Below are 18,705 nucleotides of genomic sequence, written 5' to 3'. Positions count from 1 at the left end.
CCCAGGTATGTGAGCATCTGGGAGAGAAAAGGAGCGCTTTTCTCCCAGTTCACCGTGAAACCCAGACGAGACAGGTGTGCAATGAGCTTGGGCGTCTGCACCAATGCCTCGTCCCGGGACCGCGCCAGCAGCAGGTCGTCTAGACAAAACAAGACTCTGATGCCCGCCTGCCGCAGCAGCTCCAAGGCCATCACGACGCACTTGGAGAAGTTGCGCGGAGCCAGAGAGTAACTGAACAGCAGGCGGTTGTACTTATACTGGACGCCCCGGAAAGAGAAGCGCAGGAACTTCCTGTGTGCTGGGATGACGGGAACGTGAAAATAGGCATCCTTCAGGTCGATGGAGGTCAGCCAGTCCCCCTAGCACACACAATCCAGCACCTGCTTTACCGTCAACATGCGAAAAGGTCTGCCCATAATCGGTTTGTTGAAACATGATAGGTCCAAGATGGGTCTCATCCCCCCGGTCTTTTTCCTGACCAGGAAATAGCGGTACCGAGAGGTATTTTGTAGATAGCCTGCTTCTCCAGGAGCCCCTGAAGCTCCGCCTGGAGCCGGAGAGGTTAGAACTGTCTCCACTATCCCGGTGAAGGGGTGAGGGGGGAAAGCGAACTGTAGCCTGTGTCCGCGGCGGACCAGGCTGTCTATCCACCTGTCTATGGAACAGGAGACGATCCACTCCGGGTGGTGCTCTGAGAGTGGTCGGGCCAGCTGATAAGGTGCCCTGGTGGCCATGAAGTGTAGCCACTCAGCTGCTCCTGCCGCCGTCGCAGGTGGGGGAAAGCCACCTGCGACCCAACACGCTCCGTCAGGCAGATGGAAGCACCGCCCTGCGTGGCAAGTGTGTGTGAGTCAGCCTGAAAGCTAGGCGTGTTGCTCTCCCTCGATGCCGAGGGGAGTGAGCCAACGCTAACCAAAACGAGGACGGCTGGACGCCACCGCTTAGGGAGTGGGTTACACCGTGACAGCTCTCCACGGCCTCCGGTGTGAGGTGGAGAGGGCTCTCTGCCTCCTGGGCGGCGGACCACATCGTGTCAACCAGCGTCAGGAAATGAGGACCGTAGAGCCCGTCCAGGCCAACCAGAGCCTCCACCAAATCCTTCCTGACAGCCTTGGTGATGGCGGACTGCAGGAGCCACAGGATACGATGAATCTGTGTCAGCCAGACACGTATCCAGGCAGAGGTGATGGCCACGGCAGTGCACTCCGTGAGCTGTGCTCTGGCTCCGTTGCTAATTTCGTCCTTTTTTTCCTGCCGCTGGGAGACCCAAGGATGGAAGAGTAGGACCCACACGACTCCGGCTCTTCCGGCAACAGCAGGCTGAGGGCTTTGTCCAAGGAGTGAGTGGGCTTCCACACCTCCTCCTTCTGAACGGTGAAATTATCCAGAACGGACATTGTGAGCCAGGAGTGAGTGCTCGGACGGTGTGCTCCGAGCGGAGATACACCTCGCAGCAGGGATGGAGATCATGATTTAGCCTGTGTGGCAGACGCCGCACACCCGTACGGAAGGAGTGGCGCCACACCCTAGGGCCAGTAAGCTTGCTTGCAGACATTCTTCTCTTTAATCTTCTGCTCTTTAGAATAGCTCTTAGACAGCTCAGTGCAGAAGAAAATCGGGAGCCGATGGCTGGGTCTCACCGTTGTGTATATATACAAGGTGCGGACATAGGAGAGGGCCACGTTGTGGGTAGACGTAGACAAAATTTATCAGTGCCGCGCAGGTGGTGTACAAATTCAACAGGCAGTAAGACGAAACAAACCCTGCATTCTGTGCCCAGTTGATGTCCTTTAGCCTTTAATCCTTTAGCTTTAGCTTTAATCATTTAGTCTGAAACTCCTAGCCAACTGTGTGTGTGTACTGTTTAGCTCCAGGTCACTGGACGGAGAATTCACCTTTTGATTTGATACTGACTGATTGATTAAACTGATTTTAAATAATTAAGCAATTATTAACTAGTTGATCACTAGTGAAGAATTGTGTAATTATTAAGCCATACTTAAGGCGTCCTGAAGGCCTTGGGCAAACGGAAATTCAGGTGGTGCCCCAAAACAAGTGCTTATGATAATAGTATTTCCGAATATTATTATTCATAACTTTATTAACCATGAGTAGGTATGCTAAAGTAGCATGTCCATACTGACATATTGATCATACGTTTAAACATTAATATTTGTATTAACGATCTGAGCAGCTTAGAAGCAGCTAAAGCGGCGACCCCGCCGGGTTTAAGAGGTTTAATACATCCAAAGAACTTCTATAACAACCAGACCAGGCATTTAATGGGGACCTGCGTTTATTTGTCAAAATGTGTTCTTACACCAGGCCAGTGAAGGAGGTAGGCGGCTATTTAGGACTCGGCTATTAATTTTAAAATAAACTTTATTGGTAAATAGACCTGGCCTATATCATGAGATGCAGCTCATAGGGAAAGTGTGGATATAAGTTTTTTGAATGTGCAATGTACTACGTGGGCATTAAACACATTTATCTTCATTATAGCGCCACCTACTGGTTGATATGTGTCATTTTTTGCACCTGAGGTGTCTCCAGCCCTGTAAATTTGGTTTGTTTTTGTAGAAAAGATGTAACAGGGTCAGAAACAGTGAATTGAAATGATTGGCAGCAACCGGTGCCTTTACAGGAAATACTGTTTTGTCCAAACAGAGCAGTGGATGTGGAGCTCGGGGTTTGATGGGAATGTGAGTGTTAGCATTAAATATTTTGGATATTTCTAAGAAAAGGCAGCATCACATTTCTCCTAAAATGTATCTATGCATGAATTTACTTACTGTGAGTCTTTGGGGTTTTCTCTGATAGTGAGAGTTGTTCAGGGATTTTTGCACCATGCAACCCTGTAAAAAGATGACATCATTAATTTGCAGTTTAATTTTCTAATATAATCAAAGAAGGTTTTTGAACAAAGGTTTCACTGCTTGGTCAGAATTGTTTCTGCACCAGCAGCTTTAACAGCATCTGTGAGAGAAATTTGTGTTTGCTTTTGTTTTGCACATTGATGATCACCTGGTAAAGAAGCTGTTGTGTCCTCAAACACATCACAGCTGACATGCTCTCCATTGTTCTCCTTTACGATTTGATCCAAGCGTGTTAACAGCTCTGGAGGTTCGAGGTTCTTCTGCTTCAGGTATCTGTATCTACATTTTCTGATCAGGTCTTTTAACGGAGGCTGTTCCATGTATTTGTCCATCAAACCTGGACTCTCCTCTCTGGGTGTTGATATCAGAACCAGTGAATGATCAAATGATCGATCACTGAAGAGTTTCAGGACTCTGCAGAGCCTCAGTTTGTGTTCCTCAGTGAAGTCTTCAGGCTGTAGAACCAGCAGGAACACATGAGGTCCAGGATCAGAGAGTCTCACACAGTTTGTCACATGTTCTGTCAGTTTGTGTTCAGAGATGTTGGGATGCAGCAGATCTGGGGTGTTGATGAGAACTATTTCTTTCTCCTTTAACCGTCCTCTTTCTCTCAGACAGCGGTCTGGTTCTTCCTCAGTGTTGAACTTAGTCTCTCCCAGTATGAAGTTCCCCACTGAACTCCTCTCAGACCAGCTGTTCCCCAGCAGAACAACCCTCAGCTCAGACACTGAAAGGATAACAAAGATTTAGAAAAGGTGGAAAAAGATCAACTCAGACTTGCATTTATTCATTTACAGTTTAATTTCAGTTTAACTTCAGGTTAGTTACTTCTCACAGATTGCATCTATAAAATACTGCAAACTCAGATATTCTTAAACAGGATAACACAGTTCAGTTTGACTCACTGTGAGGAGGCAGGAAGCTCATGCTGCTAATGCGTTTCAGAGGCAGCAGATCATCTGTGATTGAAAGGACACAGCATTTGTTTACTTATTTATTTATCAGATGTAATCTATAGCAGACTGTTTTGTAACAGTAACACTGACATCTTTTTGGATCACTAAACCTTTGGACCAGATCTGAAACAAAAAACCTCCCAGAACCCAACAGAAGCAAAAGAGAGACCCAATCAGAAAGTGACCGTCTGAGAGTCCATTTGCATCTCCTAAGTTATTTGACATAGTGAAACACAGACCTGAGACCTACAGCAAAACAAACTAGACTGAATAAAACAGGGATCCAGCTTGAGTCGAGTGAGATCTGTAGCCCAAATAATCAGATAGTATCCCTCAGTTTTCTACTTCATTATGGTTATTATCACAGGTATGAACATGTATTCATGTAGTTTCTGTTTTAAAATGATACAACTGTGTTATTTACATCACACAGCAACACATGTACAAACAATCACTCACACCTAAGGACAGTTTAGAGTTACCAGTTAGCCTAGCCTGCATGTCTTTGGACGGTGCACCAGAAGAGAACCCACGCAGACACTGAGAGAACATGCAAACTCCACGCAAAAAGATCTGGGACAACCAACGTTCCAACCCAACCAAACTCTGTTTTGTCACCACCTAGTGGGACTGTGATGGTTCTGCACTTTGACAAAGAATGCAGTTAAAACCAAACACAATACAAAAAACATCAAATCGAAATTCTGCATTAGTGCAGGTATCAAGCTCCACATGTCAGCTAGTGAAGAAAAGATAATCATTTAAAAAATATTGATCTGTGCTTTAATTTAGAATGACAAGTCTCAGTGCAGGAATCTTTAAATAAAATGTGATAAAGAAAGTATAAGTGATAAAATATGATGTAAAGCTTATTTACATCATCGACGTGTCCAGGGGCATCAGCAGATGTATATGCACAACTCACACTCTGAGTTTATCAGTGACAGCCAGGAAAGACCTGGGGGATAATAACCATGAAAGAGTGGTGATGACTGGAGTCTGGCAACCCAGTCTGTGTCCTCTGTGAGGGACTCCCACAAAAGCTGCGACAAATCTAATGGAAAGAGACCCCCAGGGTTGCCCGAGAGGGGGGGAGGATGAGCACCCCAGTTGGATGGACACCAACCAACAAATGACTATGAGCAAGCAGAGTGATTGTGGAAAAATCTGCAAGAACGATTGTGGCCTGAAAATCCACCAAATGTTTGAAGTGTCTGGCAGGAGGAGGAGCAGCACAACGATACGTCAGTGCTGCAACTAAGGAAAGTCAGACAGGCTGTCCGTAAAGCTGCTTGGACCAAGCAGAGCCTGGAAGATCCTGGAAAATCCTGCGAGAGGGGGAAGATCCCAGAGTAGTAGAGAGTGGCTGACCAATTAGACCAATAGGTAAAATGAGACTGACCAATCAGCTGAGTTTAATTCAGGACTCAGACCTGATTTAACATCTGAGGACGCAGCTCTTTAGTTATCTGTATAATATGTGGACAGAGAGAGAAGAGTGTTATCCAGACTAACACAGTCTGACTGGACTCACCTGATGCTGCAGACGCCATGATGTCACTCTGCTGGAAACACCAGAGGCCGATTCAACTAGAAACCAACTGCTGGGTTTGAGAGCCTGAAGAGGTAGAATGGAAATCTTAATCACAAGATTCAAACAAGGACTTTTAGGACAACATGGAGTTTGGTTACTGCAGACAACAATGTGAAGACCTGTGTGTGATTTTACTGTAAATGTCCCTAAAATGAAGCATTGATGTTTAACTAAGAATTATTTCACAGGTCACACTGAGGAGATCTACATCTCAGTGAATCCTCCCCCAATGATTTATCTGATTAAACAAAAACAAAATAAAATATTTAAATATATATGTATATACATGTAAATAGCTGCATATAGTATTGATCAGGTAGGCCTAGTTGGTCTCTGCTTTAAAGAGTAACACCTAAAAACAGGTGCTCAACAGATGTAAAAAAGACTCACCTCTCATCTCAACGTTCACAGTAACAGTTTACAAAACATTCAGGGAACCGTCTCATTTTTACTGAGGTCACTGTCATAATTATTCAAAAAGTTGCATTTCTCACGTGTGACAGAAACTTTTCTCTCAGTAAATCTCCTCATTTCAGAGACTTTAGAGATGAAACAGGGACTGAAAACAGATCAGGACTCTCGGTTCAGACCAAAACACACACAGGTTTCGTCAGCTGAGAAGTTTTTAAAAAAGTTTGATGTCTTTGCCAAAATGTTTGAAAAGGTTCTTGTGTAAATCAAACCAAACCCTCACAATCACAATATGTACATGTGCTGTTTACGGATGTGAAAATACACGATGTCAACTGCTTGAGGTAAAAACTGTTTTATCATGTTTTAAAATCTCCCTTATCAAGTCATTTATTCTTCAAGTGTCTTCTCTTTCTTTTACAAGTTTCTTCTTTGTAACAGTTTGTCTTCTCTTGTTGTTGTTCTTGTCTCAAACCAGAAGAGAAGAGCAGCAGCTGTGCTTGGACATTTTACCTGAAAGAGGATCACAACAGGCTACAAAAGAAGTGAACTTTGGCCTCCTCATTGCTGCAGAGGGAGGCGGAGGCAAGCAAGAGTTGCCGGCAAAAGAGATTGTGGGTGTTGGTGTTGCTAATCCCTTTAAAACAGTTCTTTACTGTCTTAACATAGACGATGTTGTGAAGTATTCAGTCGAGCTCATATAAAAACTTTTACTGAACATCATTAGGAGCCTTTGTTCAGTCAAAGCTCATGGAGTCTGAAAAGTGTCGTGGCAAGTTGGCCAACTTTCAGCGTTCACCGTTTGCGCTGGTCTGCTTGAATTATTCACATGTTTATACACTAAAACTACATCATCAAACTCAATCTCACAAAAATGCCTGTAAAGCTCACATACAAAATGTATATGTTGTAAAAATGATGTATTTGTTCATATATAATCTGCTAGGAAAATATTTGTGCAAGAAGTTTTTATTTCAAGTTGTCTGATCTTGTTTTCACACTGTTGTTGTTGTTGTTGTTTGATGAAGAATTACAGAGGCTATGGCTCCATCTAGTGGATCAAAATAAAAAATAGAAGTTCCCCCAGAAACATAGTGAGCGTTTGACAATGACCTTTATCAGGCTGCAAAAACTCAGTTTATATATTTAAATATTACATTTGTTTGTATAGCTATAACTTCTACTACAAAAGCATTTTTTATATAATTATATTATTTATTAATAATATATAATATTATCAATAGTCTATATAATCTATCATTATTGTATTACAGATATCAGGGACAACTTTGAGTCCTCCCCTCTTTATGTATTTAACTTGCATAATGTTGATTTTTAGGTAAATTCTTTACATAAAAAATGGTGTTTTCATTCTTTTCTTTGTTTATCTAACAAAGAAAAGAATGTATCAAAAACAGATCAACATCTTGGCTACATGTTTTATTGACTTCAATATTTTTTTTAACTTTGTGTTAAAATGTAGCGGCTCAGATACACAACACTGGTTTTTGGGCTGTTGACGAGACTTTGATCTCTTTTCTTTCTTTCCTGCCAATGAACACGGAGACACGTGACGTCAAGACTCTGTAACCATGTTTAATTTTCACAGTGACACAAAAACTCAGGGTCGGTTTCCAGTCCAGGATCAGAAAGGCTGAGGCGCAGTGCGTAACAAGGAGCAGGCAGCACCTGTCACGGATCAACCGTGAACACACCGATCATCACGCTCTTGAACTGGAAAGATCACGCGGACAACATGGCGCTGAGAGTCTCTGTAGCGCCGCTCCAGCTGTCTGACTCACGGTGTCACATGTTCGCGGATCGATACGTCTTGATGTCACCCGCTCCACGAGCTCGCGTGACGCCGAGCAGCAGCCCGCGGTCAGATCACCGCGTCTGCGCGCGTTTAATCTGAAATAACAGCGAGAAAAGCAAGAGTTTTGTTCTCCAGCTGCAGAGGTGCATTGTGGGAGTGACGAGTGAAGCGACAGCGACGCCTGGTGCTGTGGAGGGCAATAAAAAAAGAACCAATACTTTACTGACAGGCTTCTCTTACAATTGCTCACTTTGCATAACAATTAGGGAAAAGAGAAAAATACAACTAAATAGACTATTATTAAAATTTATTGTGAGTAACCAGAGTATTGAAGCAGAGAATACCAGACATTAGTATTAAACAGATAATATTGCTCAAACACGTTGTTACTGAGAGTCCGTGTGTTTTTAACACTCTTAGGGAGGAGTTAAGAGTTTCGTGTCCACAGGTGGTCCTGTGGTGAGTTTATGGTTTACAACTGCACCTTCATGTTTCACACATACATACTTGTTAGCAATCTGAGGAGACACAGGCTTTCTACCAAGGTCTGTTGTTATTACTATTCAAACATGGACCCGTCTAATCAAAGTGGCACAGGACAGAATAAAGTTACAGCTCTCTCATCTCAATGGGCAAAGGAGATTTGTGTTATTTTGCAGGAGGAGGACATGCTGTATTGTGTTAAACGTCGGCTCTTATGCATATCAAACAGAACTTTAGTCCCGACTCACATGTTACACCTCGTTTATCTTGAAGCCAGAGATCCTGGGCTGCACGGCTCAGAGTTGCTGTTCTGCCTCAGGGGAAAACAGATTGTGTGACCTGGGTGAAGTGAAATCGTATTTTCTTTTGTGCTGCAGAACTTAGTGAGAGAATCAATGTTCCTGGAAGTCATGTGACAAAACCCTGATGATCAAAACATTTCATTTTGATGCATTTAAGTTTGCTAACTTTGTCTCAAAGACTTGGAAAAGAAGGCAAATTAGTTTATTTAATTAGATTTAATTGTGAATTGCTTATGTGTATGTTTATATATGTGGATGTATGTGTGCGTGGATATGTATAGATATTTATTCTCCTTTCTTTATTGTTTGGCACTGTATATACTGAACTCTGGTCCTGGCCAGACTGTCTTTTGGTGTCTTGTAAACCCACGTGGGACACAATAATGAAACTTCATTCATTAATTCACATTAAATTCAGATTTTAGACCTTTTCAGCTGAAAACAAGCAGTGAATTTTGTCATGTTTTAAGTCGAACTTGTGGTCAAAAAGCTGCTTATTTCCACCTCAAGCAGCTGCGGAGAAACATGCTCGTTAACGTTTTTACTCCCTCTCTGCTGTATTTCTGGATCTAAAGTTTATCCTCATGTTTCTAATAGAAATATTTTAATCTCTCCATGACGGTTCCAGACAGGTAGTTACACCTCCTGTTCCAGTGGGTAAAATACAACGTGTTCGTTAAGTCATCTCAACAATCACTTAATCCAAGAAACAAATGATCCCTTGATCCCTTTCTGAAATGTACATTATTTCTGAGTTTTGCTGACCTAAACTTTGTCTTTACCTTCGTTGGTTATTCTGCAGCAGCGATTGTTGGATCAGCCTGTTAATACGCCCTCAGAAGCTTTATTGGACTGTAATGCAACTAAACAGGCAATTAATGAAGGAAGAAGACAGACTTCCGTCTAGCACTTTGAGATTTTTATCAAATGTAAAGTGAATTATAATTGTAAAAAATATTTTTTTTAATTATTTATATTACCGTGCTGCACATACCAGGCAAAATAAACAACAATACATACGTATATTGTATATAAAGCAAATGTTTCACTGATTATCAATTAGGAACAATGAACCTTGTTATAATAAAAGTAAACTAAGAGTGGTGAAATATTACCAGGACTCCTTTATATATGTATATATATATATATATATATATATATAACCTCATAATACCATAGTGATGGACACATACAGTGAGGAAAGTCTTTGAAAGGAGCTCAAACTCAGTGTTTCTCAGCGACAGCCCAGAAACCTGACTGATCTAGAGAAGATCTGTGTGGAGGAGTGGGCCAAAATCCCTCCTGCAGTGCAAACCTGCTGAAAAACTACAGGAAACGTTTGACCAAACAAAGGCTACTGTACCAAATATTAACATTGATTTTCTCAGGTGTTCAAATACTTATTTGCAGCTGTATCATACAAATAAATAGTTAAAAAATCATACATTGTGATTTCTGGATTTTTCTTTTTAGATTATGTCTCTCACAGTGGACATGCACCTACGATGACAATTTCAGACCCCTCCATGATTTCTAAGTGGGAGAACTTGCAGAATAGCAGGGTGTTCAAATCATTATTTTCCTCACTGTATCCTCGTGTCAGAAATAATTGTAGCTTTACTATTTTACAAACTATCGTCCATTTAACTTTTCAATAAGTTCTCCACATACTGAGAAATATTTCTAAAGGTTTATTCTTAGTCTTTAAAGAAGATGACCGTATCTTAATCTACTGGGCTCTGATAAAAAAATTTTGGCAAAAAGGTGAAATGAGTGTTATAATATTTCTATTTGATGCTTATTTTACCTGATATGATGAAAAATTACCTTTTTGTATTCATCTTTTTTCAATTGTTCTGTTAAATACATAATGCAGGTAATTTATTACACTGCTGTGTGTCCACTGTTGGGTTTAAATTATATCTGCCATTTTTAAATAATAATAAATGCAAATATTTACATTTATGTCAATTTCTGACCATGAAATTCATGTTGCTGAAGAGCCAGCAGGCTGATTCTTCACATAACTAGAATAAATCAATTTATTTAGATGGGTGGAGCTGATTTTAACACCCAGAAACAAATGAATAAAACTTCTGTCTGTCAGCAGGACGTCTGTAAACCTTCTGGAAAACATCTCAGACCCGAGAACGATGGCTGCTCTTCTTCTTTAACTGTCTTCATTAAAAGATCCTGTTTGTCTTTCTTTTTCTTTCTTTCTTTGTCTTTTGTGAGCCTGAAGATCTGCTCGTCGCCGCGACGTCTCTTTTCAGTTTAAAAGAACCGACAGACTCAACAGTGGAAAAAAACAGAGAAATGGTTTATTTTTAGTAAATAGTGTGAGCTTTTTCACCGCTGTACAACACTGGCATCTGTAAGTTGGCACTCTTTAAAGGGACAATCCCCCCAAAAACACAAGTCACAGCCGTCATCACCTCGAGCGTGATGATGACCGCTGGCAGTTCTGCTTCTAAGAGGATATTCTTTTCATTTTCATTTATTTCTCTTTTTTGCTCAATAACCCCCCCAACCCAAAAAAACAAACAAAAACAGCCGCCTCTGGGACACACGGTACAAAAGAAAAACAGGGAAAGAAAAACAAAACAAACAGAAATAAAACAAAAGGCACCCAAAGCCACCACAGACAGAAGTCAGCCGAACAACTGAAAACTACACGGACATGCAACTCACATCGATTTACACTGAGCTAGAATATAGGCATGCAAAAACAACACTGCTCTGAACAGGGGCTGATCGACAGCACGCACACACACACACACACACTCGCTCACACGCACACTGATCAATGTCTTCTGTAAAATACGAACGCCGTGTCGGCTCCTGAACACACCGCTAACTCATGTCCACATCATGGAGGCTGTAGATCCACCCAGACGCTGGTTTTACCCCCCCCCACCCACCCAGGAGTCTTTACTACAGCCTAAACGCCCCCATGGTTCACGGGCCTGAGGCAAGGTGCATTGTGGGTACAGCTGATTCCTCTGACTGAAAGACAAACGGTCCGACAGCTTCCATGTTTCCGTGGTGACGGGAGTGAAGACGGGTTAAAGTAAAGAGGCGGGAGAGGAAGCCAGAGACGGAGAAGCAGAGCCAGAAACGGCTAAACGCCAAGTTACTCGTGACTATTTATAATTGTGCGTTGGTGTCTGCGTCGCTGTGCAGTTACGGCGCCAAAACACTTGTTGGCGGTGGGGTTTCTGGCGGGAGAATGAGTCAAGAATCGGACAGGTCGGGTCCAGCCAGAACCTTTAAGGCCAGTTTATACTTCTGCATTGAGTTGCAGGCGAAGTGGCGCCGTGGGCATTTATGCTCGAGCGTTGGAGTCCGCGTCGCTCTTGTTGGCGGTTGAATTTCTTCTTTGTTGGTGTAGGCTGCTACAAATAATGGCGACTGAAAGCGAACGGATCCCGTTGGAGTCGGAGCTGATCGATGTTGAACAGCAGTTACTTTTAGTGAAATCACTAAAACGCAGAAACGTGACAGAAGGTCGTTGAGGCAGAAGAAGCGCAGGAGGAAATGTAACGCTACCAAGCCGACCAATCAGTTCTTGTAGCCTGTGTCGCAGCGGCGTGTAGTTACATTTTGGGAGGCGAGCGCCAGGCTACGTGTATATTCAACACAGAGGTATAAACTGGCCGTAACAAGGCTAATAAAGTCTCAGGGCCGACCAGGTGAGCAGAGTAAACGCACATTTCCACCTGAAGCTCTCTGAAACAAAGAAACGAGGTCACCTGCTCCCGCCGTCCGTTTTAACGGTAAATATTTTGCAGAGCTACAGAACTCACGGGCGTCTTCTTTTCTTGTGATCACAAAAAGAAACGTTTGACAGCTCGTGAGCCACTGAGATCCACGGAAACACCAAACACGTTGTGATCTCTAGAGGACGAGTTTGTTACATTAAGATCTCACGGTACTCGTTTTACGATCACACCGCGAAAAAACAAAACTAAAACAACGAACCCCCTGGTGTTTCCTCTCCGGCCGTGGATGTTCTGAGCAGTTTTTCAGTGTTCTTCCCAACGAGAAAACAGAACGTGCGGGTTCCGTGATGAGAACGCAGGTCTTCTTCAAAAGAGGAGTCTCCGTGATCTAGAACGGGAAGCTAAATAAAAACGTTCCACATACGTTGTGCACTTTGTGACGGGACACGTTCCTGATTGTACGGTCAGAACAAGGGATTTAAATCTTAGGAAAATTAACGTTCTAGAACTGTCGTGTTGGGTTCCGACATGAAAACGCGCGCTCTGCATTGCTCTGGTCTCCGGGTTCTAGAATTTGTAGCCGTGCATTTCAGGAAATCTGATTCTAGAACAGTGAGGAAGTGCTAAGGTTATATGATCGCGAGTGAGAACACGAGAACCCAAACCGGATATCATTACAGTTCTCAAACCCAGAGTCTCTGACCCTTTAGAACCCGAACGTGTTCATCCTTCAGGAAACACACATTTTTATGGGACATGTTCCAGAAAATCTGATGGACTGTGGAGACGTAGTGTTAGTGCTTGATTCTAGAGTCAGAACGAGTGTATTTCAATATGAGAAGAAAGTTCCAGAAGTCAACACTACAAAGAATCCGAATGCGTGGGTTCTGTCAACGAGAATGCACATTGGGGTCTCCGTGTTCTGAATAGGAGGGTTCCAAACAGGTTGCACACGTTCCAATTCTAAAATCAGAACAACTGAAACCGCAAAAACACACTACAATGAGGATGCCGGGTGTGTGTTCTAGAATCAGAACACGCGGGTTCTAACAGGCAAGCTTGAGATTGTTCTAGTCACCGGGTTCTAGAATTAATCAGATTCTAGAACTGGTAATATTAAATATTCTAGAGTGAGAACGCGAGAACCCAAACCAGACCTCAATACAGTTCTCAAGCCACGGGTCAGAACAGGAGGGTTTCAAACACGTTGCCAAAGTTGCGGCGGGACACGTTCCCGAAGTAATTTAAAGTGCTTAAACGCTCGATTCTAGAATCAGAAATCCAGAACTCAACACTACCAAAAGAACCAGAACATGTGGGTTCCGTGACGAGAGTCTAACGCTTTCTAGAATCACTTTGCGACGGGACACGTTCAGATTCTTCAAGAGTTTTCCCAAAAGTTGAGAATGTTCTGCAATCAGAACGTGCAGGTTGCGTCACACACATTTTGATGGAACATGTTCCACAGTCTCAAACAGGTGCTATAAATTCTAGATTACAGAACAGATGAAATGTGGCGGAACCCACGCTAGGGGCTCAAACCGGGAATGTTCCAGATTTAAAAACAGTTGGGATACAACATGAAAACATTTACCTTCTTTTAAAACATTAAGTTTCGGGTCTTCAGGCACGTGGGATGTGGCTCAGGCAACACGGCTGTTTATGCTAATGCTAACGTCACCGGTGGCGATGTTTACACACCTACTGTGGCGGGCGGAGCTACATGCTACATCAGCTAAGAGCACGGGATTGTGGGAGGTGAAATGAATCAGAAGGTATCACGCTTCTGACGGACTTCTGTGAAAAAGGACTTTTATAGTAACTGTAAGCACAACAACGCGTTATGTCAGCACAAAACCAACCAACCAGATCAGTGGAGCTGCAGCTGGGAGAAAGGTTCAGCCATTTTGAGCTTGGTACAGCTAACTGGGAAATATACAGCACGCGGGACAGAACAACGGGAGGCGGAGTCAAACCAACAGAACAGATAATATACAAAGAAAACGAGGCGCTCTGTTCTGTACGCGCCAGCGGATATAAACATATTAACAAAAAGGAGAACGTAAACAGCGCGTGGATATGAAAGCAGCAAAAAGAAGAGGGACAGATTTTTATACAAACACAGACTAAAAAATAAAATAAAACCTTCCAGCACGTTTGGTCCACAACATAACACATCCGAGTCCAGCCAATTAGATGACAGAGCTCAGCCAGGGGGGCGGGGCTTGACGCCTGCTTCAGTTTAACCTTCCCTTTGCTTTGGTTTGAGAAAAAAAAAAAAACTCAGGACTGATTTGTTTTAGAGCTGATCTGTCTGAAGTAAGCCGGTAAAGCAACATTCAGACGTTTCGGGGAAATCCTTTGTGGTCAGGGTCAGACGGAGACCTCGCCGCCTTATTTAGCATCTATAAGCAGTATATCAACACCTAGTAGTTGTACGCAGACTAACATGGTATTTATTAATGTATCTTTCCACAACTATAACTCCTCGTGTGGGCAGATTAAACACAGCTGTACTAATTTTAAAGATATACTCATAGTAGATGTTATTATTGACAAATACTGTACATTCATAAATATGAATCTGCTCATTACATAGTGTGATATAAACCATCTCTGAAATGTAAAAATATACTGCTTAGAAATGCTAAAAAGGGGGTTAAAGTCATTACCCTAAACACATCCTAGATATACAGTATTAATAATTGATTAACTTTTTTATTGATTACGCAATTTGACCTGAACTACTTGTCATCTGGACCGGAGTCCATGCAAAGTTTAAGTTTAAGCGTCGTCATCGTGGAATATTTCACTCCTCTCTTTGCCAAAAATCAAATATAAACAAGTGGGTACAGGTGTAAAAACATCAGCTGGAGTCGCAACGTTTAAAAGTAGAATAAAACTAAAGAACCAGTCAAACCTTCATGTCGACATTTTCGGGGGAACTGAAGCTGCACCGGAAAAACTGTTTAAATAACAAAGATGCTAACACCGCAAAGAGACGCTAAAACTGCTGAACGGCTAAACAGACCCAACAAGTAACGGAGCTCCGTTTGGATTATTCACAGGAAGGAGTTTTTTTAAAGTTTCTGTTAATTCGATGGGAAAATAGCTCGTTAGCATCATTAGCATTTCCCACTGAGCACGAGCGCTAGCAAGGCGGTTAGCCGGTTTAATGAGGACGGCTAACGATGCTATCGGGCCATTTTTTTGGACCGACTGATGCAGCCAATGAGACGGTTTCTCTACGAGCTCGTACATCCGACACCTGAGCCTATCAAACTGTCGAACGTAAGAGCCTAAATGCATTGTGGGTAATGTAGGAGTCAACAGCGACAGGACAGAAGACAAATGGTAAAAGGATGGAGAAAGGTAAAAGAGTCTGTGTCTTCCGCGTCCTTTACAGACTTGGTTCCAGTCAGCGTCTTTGTTCGTCAACAGGGGACCGTGCGGGGAGGCGGGGTCAGTAAAATGCTCTGTGATTGGACACCAGTTCCTCCTGCGTGTCCACTTACACCTTCTATGAATGCAGATGGAGACAGATGATGGTTCAGCTTCCACGTCATCTGGAGGGGGGCCCTGTGCTCCTGAAGTCCCATCCCTTCATTAACCCGGCAGACTCAGACCTGTCCACCCCGCCGCCTCCCCCTCCTCTGACAACGGACGTCTCAAACGGTCTGACAGGGTTTCAGGAAAAGGGGGGAGGAGGTCTTTCTGTTTACGTAAATGTCCTCAGACCTGCTTTGACTCTGAAACGGTCAGGAGACCTTCCGGTTTTCGTCGAGTCCTCGCGGATCTCTGGACGTCTCGCGTTGTTTGAAATAATCCAGAGAGTGTTTAAAATGTTTTTTTTGTTTATTATCACCACAAATTTAACAACACAGTTAATCCAAATACCGCTGCTGGTCGCTGGTCTTCTTCTGGGGCTCTTGAACCAGTTTTGTGTTTCAGCAGGTGTCAGAGGAAGCGTCCTAAAAGAGTCTAAAGAAATCTGGAGAATAAAGGTGATTTATAAACGCCTCAGTGAGTCTTCTGAAGACCTGGAAGCTGCTTTGTAGGTCTTCGGTCTTGGTGAGGGGGGGCTGGACTTCCGCAGTCGGGTATGTTTCCTGTTTTTAAGGCGTTTCAGAAACGAAAGGGTAAAGAATGGATAGCATCTGTCTCAGGCGTCTCCATCGATCAGGGTGAGTCTCAGGATGTTTTTAAACCCCAGCTGTTTTTCTTTACTGGGGTTCTCACGGTGGGGTTTTAGGTGGGTCTGGGCAGGTCTCGGTTAGTCTTTTTTGGGGGTCCCGGACCGGTCTTAGGAGGTCTTGACCAGATCGTAGACGTAGATGTGGAAGTCGTCGTCAAACTTGATGAAGTAGACGGAGGGCTTGGCCTCCACCTGGTGGATGACCATCCCCGACCGCTTCCCGCCGTCCTCTTTGGCGTATTCCACCTGTTTGCCCACCAGACTGTCGACCACCTCGCCGGGCTCCCGCTCCGCCGCCACAGTGTCGTCTGCACAGAGAGAGAGAGAGAGAGAGAGAGAGAGAGAGAGAGACGGGTGAATTAGAAACAGCTTCATGTTGTTGTTGTTGACTTCTTCGTCAAGCAACATGTTGTTTTTATCCAAACACGTTTATATTCCTGCACGTCTTCTTTTTCACTGGCTGATACCAACTTCTCTTTAACAAGCTCAAATCTACCAACAATATTAAACTGAACAAACACCACGACACATGTGGAACCCATAAAAGCAAAGCTTAATAAAAATGTTGTCTTCGTCATTTTTATGCGCCGTTACGGACAATTCATACTTCAGAATTATTCGCCTACATATAAGCCGGCGTGAGCATTTATACTTGTGCGTTGGTGTAGTTCTGCAATGACCTCGTCTAAAAGGTTTTATTGTTGCACTGTGTTGACTTCCGGTTTAGCTCTCCGCTAACTTGAATGGGGGTAAAATGATAATCATGCGGCTCTTCAGTCACTTCAGGGGTTGTGACGCTTAAAAAATAAAAATTGACTGGATTCTCTAAGATAATAAAAGATCTTTTTGTTGATCAGATGACTCGCATGGAACATTTGTTGAAAGACTAAAGCTAAACCTGAACCAGGTGCTGAACTGAACCCTGGTCCAGCAGAACCAGTTTCTGTGCGTTTCCACTCACTGGAGTCGGGCATGATGCGCAGGTCTCCCTCCTTGTAGTCGTCCAGCAGCTGGTACATGTAGAGGACCGGGTCTTTCTCGTAGGTGATGTAGAACCAGGCGGTCATGATTGGAGCCCGAGCCAAAACCATCCCCCTCCACTCCTCCTTCGGCCCGTCCTCCGTCTCAAACATGTGCTCCACCGCTTTCCCGATCATCGTCTCCGCCAGCATCGAGTCGCTCACACGGGCCGGAGCTGAGAGAAAAGTTTATAATGACATCATGACCTAACGAACAAAAACGGTTTGTAACAGAATTGTCAGAGCTCAAGTGTGTCGAGCTGCAGTTCTTCTAAGGTCCACTAGATGCTGCTGTTATAAAACTATGACTGTATTGAAGTGAATTTAAAGAAAGTCCCGCCTGATTAAAATGTCATCTATAGATAATAGATGATGCAACAGATGAGATGACGCTTGGTTGCTAAGAGTTGCATGTTGTACATTTTGAATAATTAATCAGCAAATTAATCACTCTGGTCAAAGCCACCAGACTCCCTTGAAAAAAACGGCACTTTTACCTGGCAGAACACAGGAGTTACTGCTCTACTGCTGCCCTGGTCGGTTAGTTTGTTTGTGTTATTGTGTGACTTTGGTGGGGGGGGGGTGTTTGTGTTGTGTGAATTTGTTTTTTTAAAGTTTTAAAAATGCAAAAGTCAAACAATAACACAAACAAACTAGCCGACCAAGGCAGCGGTATATAAAAGAGGTAAAGTTACTGTTTTTGTCAAGGGAGTCTGGTGACTTTGATGATCTTACTCTTTAAAAAGGTCTCTCTCCATTTGTTTTTAATAACAATCTGAGCCCGTCAGTGGCAAAGCCAAGCACTTCAGTGACAGGGCGCAGGCGCCCGCAAGGATTACGACCTCATTTAATACGGTACAAGGTAACAGAGCTCCTCTCTGGCTTTGTCCGTCCTCACCCACTCTGTCGGGCAGGACCTCCAGTCCCACCACTCGCTCGTCGCTGTACAGCTCCAGGCCGTAGATGCAGTCGAAGCCGTCATATTTGATCAGGTAGAGAGACGGATTAACGGGGACCTGGTCCAGGACCGTCCCCTTCCACTGGGACGACTTACCTGAGAAGGAGCAAAGACAGGCACAGGTTTAAAGGACGAGCATCCTTCCCCCTGTTCTCCCCCATCCTTCCCCCTGTTCTCCCCCATCCTTCCCCCTGTTCTCCCTCATCCGTCCCCCTGTTCTCCCCCATCCTTCCCCCTGTTCTCCCCCATCCTTCCCGCCTGTTCTCCCTCATCCTTCCCCCTGTTCTCCCTCATCCTTCCCGCCTGTTCTCCCTCATCCTTCCCCCTGTTCTCCCCCATCCGTCCCCCTGTTCTCCCTCATCCGTCCCCCTGT

At 43.7% G+C, this 18,705-nt stretch overlaps 2 protein-coding genes and 1 non-coding gene across 4 annotated transcripts in view; all 3 read right to left on the bottom strand.

The window, feature by feature from the left end:
• The window catches only part of LOC123960356 (scavenger receptor cysteine-rich type 1 protein M130-like), a 549,618-nt gene that overhangs the window by 364,458 nt on the left and 166,455 nt on the right, over positions 1-18,705 (bottom strand). The gene's annotated exons all lie outside the window — the stretch shown is intronic.
• On the bottom strand, positions 7,481-7,581 carry LOC123961067. The gene has a single exon (XR_006822656.1). It is a non-coding gene; the product is annotated as a small nucleolar RNA U13 (small nucleolar RNA).
• LOC123960203 (spindlin-1-like) overlaps positions 10,738-18,705 on the bottom strand; it is a 15,735-nt gene continuing 7,767 nt past the window's right edge. For both annotated transcript variants that reach the window (XM_046034846.1, XM_046034845.1), the window contains exons 5-7: positions 18,273-18,428; positions 17,317-17,550; positions 10,738-16,663 (exon numbers count right to left, since the gene is read on the bottom strand). In XM_046034846.1, coding sequence (XP_045890802.1) covers positions 16,464-16,663; positions 17,317-17,550; positions 18,273-18,428 — 590 coding nt within the window. In that variant the 3' untranslated portion in view covers positions 10,738-16,463. The remainder of the gene's footprint in view (positions 16,664-17,316; positions 17,551-18,272; positions 18,429-18,705) is intronic.

The sequence above is a fragment of the Micropterus dolomieu genome, linkage group LG21 (assembly GCF_021292245.1).
Source record: "Micropterus dolomieu isolate WLL.071019.BEF.003 ecotype Adirondacks linkage group LG21, ASM2129224v1, whole genome shotgun sequence".
Classification (NCBI taxonomy): Eukaryota; Metazoa; Chordata; class Actinopteri; order Centrarchiformes; family Centrarchidae; genus Micropterus; species Micropterus dolomieu.
The sequence above is the reverse complement of the archived record's forward strand: the minus strand, read 5'-3'. Positions and strand labels throughout refer to the sequence as shown.